At 39.7% G+C, this 4,962-nt stretch overlaps 1 protein-coding gene across 2 annotated transcripts in view; it reads left to right on the top strand.

Annotated features, from left to right (window-relative positions):
• LOC106878805 (uncharacterized) overlaps positions 1-4,962 on the top strand; it is a 43,505-nt gene that overhangs the window by 37,708 nt on the left and 835 nt on the right. For both annotated transcript variants that reach the window (XM_014928149.2, XM_052967507.1), the window contains 2 exons: positions 3,178-3,443; positions 4,468-4,681. In XM_014928149.2, coding sequence (XP_014783635.2) covers positions 3,178-3,443; positions 4,468-4,681 — 480 coding nt within the window. The remainder of the gene's footprint in view (positions 1-3,177; positions 3,444-4,467; positions 4,682-4,962) is intronic.

The raw sequence follows: 4,962 nt of genomic DNA, 5'->3' as shown, positions 1-4,962 counted from the left end.
GCCGGTGGCACGTAAAAGTAGCCACTACACTCTCAGAGTGGTTGGCATTAGGAAGGGCATCCAGCTGTAGAAACTCTGCCAAATCAGATTGGAGCCTGGTGTAGCCATCTGGTTCATCAGTCCTCAGTCAAATCGTCCAACCCATACTAGCATGGAAAGCGGACGTTAAACGATGATGATGATGATGATGTGTGTCAGTATGAATGTGTGCACAGCCACTGATATTTTCTTTCCTTTTTCTTGTTTTTTTTTTTACATAAAATTCCATTATAATAGGAATTCCAATATAATAGGAACTGAAAAGTATTCGTTGAAAACTTCATTTTAAAAAATCCATTTTTCTAAGAATTATGAGAAAACAAATTCGGGGGTGAAAGAGTACTGTTGTGTAGGTATAAGGCTGAGTGTGTTGTACCATTAAGCTAAGTGATCCCTGAGATGGTTACGGTTGGAATAACTTTCATCATGGTTCTATTAGATTAGAGCTGACCTGAGTTTAACAACAATCTACCCTAAATGTAAGGCATTGAGGGAAAGGTAATGTTTACCAGAGATGGTTCACTACCATTGATGAGATACAAACATATCTTCGGTTTTATAGGCTAATAATCATATATGCATAGATAGCTATTTACACTGTCTCAGTCTAAAAAATATATATAATACAAGCAAAAGAGAAGGCAAACAATATGTATATATAATATATTTGAGTGAATAGAATAATTGTGTGCATTCACTACAAGCAAATACACACATGAATAAATTCTATAGCTTAGTCTAGTCTATACAATTGTGGATAGGAACAAACATAAATGAAGCTAAAATATAAATGAATGAATATTGAAAGACACGTGTGTGTGTGTGTGTAAATTGGGAGGGAATTAAGGAAAAGGAGAAGGAGAGAATGAATTGATGTAACCAGGTATGATTGCCTTTCAATCAATGATTAATAATAACTAGTAAAAACTGTACAAAGATGCTGGACAGCTTCCCAGAGAGAGAGTGTGTGTGTGTGTGTGTGTGTGTGTGTGTGTGTGTGTGTGTGTGTGTGTGTGTGTGTGTGTGTGTGCGTGCGTGTGTGTGTGTGAGGGAGAGAGAGATTATTAGCTTATTATTAAGCGGTTGTTTTGTTCACAGCACCATTGGAGTTCATTTCAACACTACTAAATTGTTTGCTCACTTAGACCTGTTGGTTACTTATTATTTTGGTATAACGGAGCAGGGGAGATAACTGACAAAGCACGTTACATATTTACATCGCTTGTCAGACAAAGGCGTAGTTTTATGAGAAGACGTTTGCTCCTCAACCACGTGGTTTCCAGTTCAGTCCACTACGTGGCACCTTGAGCAAGTGTTTTCTACTACAGCCCCTGGCCAATCAAAACTTTGTGAGTGGATTTTGTAGACAAAGCCTGTCATACGTATGTACGTACTCGCACGCGCACGTCACCATCACCGCTTGACAAACGGTGCTGGTTTGTTTACGTCCCTGTAAATTAACGGTTCGGCAAAAGAAACCGATACATAAGTACCAGACTTTAAAAAGAAATGAAAGTACTTTTTGATTATCTCACCCCTATTATAAAATTGCCATTAAAAACTGGGTTACCTCCCCACTAAAAAATTGAGTTTATGTGGCGGCAAGAGATTGACTTAGCTTTCCATCATTTAGAGGTTGATAAAACAACTACCAGCCAAGCATTGGAGTCAGTGTAACTGACTTGCAGCTATACCCCAAAATTTCAGGCCTTATACCTACAGTTAAAGGAACTAGTGTGGCCGATGCCAGTGCCACCTGACTGGTTCCCATGCTAGTGGCACATAAAAAGCACCATCTGAGCGTGGTTGATGTCAGTACTGCCTGATTGGAACCCATGCTGGTGGCACATAAAAAGCACCATCTGAGTGTGGTTGATGACAGTGCTGCTTGACTGGCTCCCATATTGCTGGTGCATAAAAAGCACCCACTACACTCTCGGAGTGGTTGGCATTAGGAAGAGCATCCAGCTGTAGAAACATTGCCACATCAGATTGTAGCCTGGTACAGTCTCCTGGCTTGCCAGTCTTAAGTCAAACCTTCCAACCTATGCCAGCATGAAAAATGGACGTTAAACGATGATGATGATGTCATGAGCTGGCAGAATTGTTAACATGTTGGATAAAACATTAAGCAGCACTGCTTCTGGTAGTTCTGAGTTCAAATTCCACTGAGGTTGACTTTACCTTTCATTTTTCCGAAGTCAGTAAAACAAACACCAATTGGGCACCAGGATCAATGTAACTGGCTTATCCCCTCCCTCAAAATTACCGGCTTTGTGCCAAAATTTGAAACCACCACCACCACCACCACCACCACTACTACTACTACTACTACTACTAGGAGGGGGAGGAGGAAGAGGAGGACAACGAGTTGAAGGATTGGTAGTGATAGCTGAAATATTTTGCTGTTTGGTGATGTATCTTTATATTCCCACCGGAGGTCAGTTTTGCCTTTCATTCTTCCAGAGTCCCAGATAAACCTCTAAATGACAGGATGGTTACAGCTGGAATGCATTTGGTCAAAGGCCGCTTGCTGAAGTTTCATCTAGTGTTAAACAACAACAACAATAACACCCCAGAGATTGAGTGGTTTCTTCTTTTGTCCCAAACATTTAGAATTCTTCATTTAAGCATGATGGAATTGGTGGCCACATTTATTTGGTATCAGGTTCACTTGGTACCATATAAACCACACACACTATCAATTCTCAACTTCTTTCAGTCCCTCAGCTTATATTCCATTCAGTAGCGGACTGGGTTTAAAGATATTGGTTGCCAGGAGACTAAGGGGGGGGGGGGGCACCCACAACTACAATGCTATAATTTAATTTTTTTTTTTTTTGTTAAAAGTATTCTTTTCAACTGACTACAAACACAGCCAGGCTGAAATAATTAATGCATTCTTCCAGGAGTGAATAAAAAATTCTCAAACTTGAGGGGATGGGCCCCTTAGATACTAACATGGGCCCTCATATATGGATTCTAATGGCACAGGGGCCCACTTGCCATTGGGCAAGCTGGCAACCTGGCCAGTCCGCCACTGATTCCATTCCGTTGTATTTAGAAACTGTAGTCAAATCCGTTATTTTCCTGTTGTTTGTTAAGGTATTCAAATGTTGTCTCTCCATTTTATTGCAGTTGAAATGGTCAGTGACGAGGAAGAGATGGAGTCTGAAGAGGTTGATGCTATGGAACAACATGTACCTCACTCTTCATCTTCTGTTACCACCATTCTACCTTGGTGGTGGTGGTATGTACACTGGTCAACTGAGAGACCCTACTGGATGGATGGGAAGGCTAAACACAGCAGCAATAACAACAACAACAACAACAATAACCGCAACAACAAACAGAAAATAAATGGTATCAGAGGAATTCGTACAAAGGAGTTTGAGGACAGCCCGGTAAGCAAGTTTTGTTTTTTCTTTTACAGTGATGCAATTGGAATATTTTCAGTAATGATAAAGATCAGACAGGATTTTAATGTACCATTTGGAGGTTTACTCTAATGCTTTTATATGAGATTTTCTGTCATTGTATAAATTAGTTAATAGTATAAATAGAAACTTTAAAGTAATTGTAGCAATAAGAGGCTTCTGTAATAGTACTGGCATGAAGTTTACTTTAATAGTACCAATATGAACTTTCTCTGTAGTGGGACCAATGGTAAATTTTCCCTTATGATACTAATAGAATATTTTCTATGACAGCTCGAAGTCAACGAGCTGGCAGAAACATTAGCACACCTTTCAGGGTCAATAAATTAAGTACTAGTTTCGCACTGGGGTCGATGTAATCAACTCAGTCCCTTTGTCTTCCTTGTTTGTCCCCTCTATGTTTAGCCCCTTGTGGGCAATAAAGAAATAAGAAACACCATGCCAGGCAAAATGCTTAGCAGTATTTCGCCTGCCATTACGTTTTGAGTTCAAATTCTGCCGAGGTCGACTTTGCCTTTCATCCTTTCAGGGTCGATAAATTATTTGCCCAAAATGCCATGTGGAACTGAACCCAAAACCACATGGTTGCAAAGCAAGATTCTTTACCCTACAGCCATCTTTATATAAAATGTTTCTCACACATTTCATAGGCCAATCTGTTACATACCCTTGCATAAGACTCACTCTGGATTCCAACAGCTACCTTGATGGGCTGATAAAGGAGCCTCTATTCACTCACTCAAACTGCTAGAAATGGTAGCCAAATCCCCTAAAATCTCCCCTTTCATCTTAAAAATCAATGGATAATATAATCCTAGGTTTATTATATCTGTAAAATAAACATGATGGTCATAGCTGGAATGACTGCGATCATAGGCCTGCTTAATCAGGGTTGATCTTGAGCAGAGCAACAATGAGAACTATATTAGCCATCTTGCCTCCATGCTTTCTAAGGCTTAAATAAATTTAAATATATTTCTTTCTTTTCAAGGTGAAATCCCCTAAAACAACCCAGAAAGAAGGATGGGAAAACAGCAAAACAACAAAACATTCTGGGCATTGGGAGGCAGCCGCCGTCCCAACTGGAGCTTCAGCAGCAGATAAGGTGCAAAAAGTAAAGCCCAAGAACATCAAACAAGTGGACAAAATTGCTGGAGGTAACAATCTAGAAGCTTCCAAAAATGAAATTGAAGAATCCTTATCAGGTGAGTTGAGTTTTCTGAAAGAATTGGTATTTTCTGTACCACTACTTACTGAAAAGCTGGTTGGTCGGTAGAATCAATAAAACAAGTACTTTACAGTATTTAGCTATTATTTCATCCATTTTGAGTTCAAATCTTACTGACGTTGATAAAATTAGTATCAGTCAAGTACTGGAGTGGAGGTTAATTAGTTATATGGTCTTTAGAGGCTGCAATCAAAATGCCTCTCTCTCTCTCTCTCTCTCTCTCTCTCTCTCTCTCTTTCTCTCTCTCTCTCTCTCTCT

The sequence above is a fragment of the Octopus bimaculoides genome, chromosome 4 (assembly GCF_001194135.2).
Source record: "Octopus bimaculoides isolate UCB-OBI-ISO-001 chromosome 4, ASM119413v2, whole genome shotgun sequence".
NCBI lineage: Eukaryota > Metazoa > Mollusca > Cephalopoda > Octopoda > Octopodidae > Octopus > Octopus bimaculoides.
The sequence above is the reverse complement of the archived record's forward strand: the minus strand, read 5'-3'. Positions and strand labels throughout refer to the sequence as shown.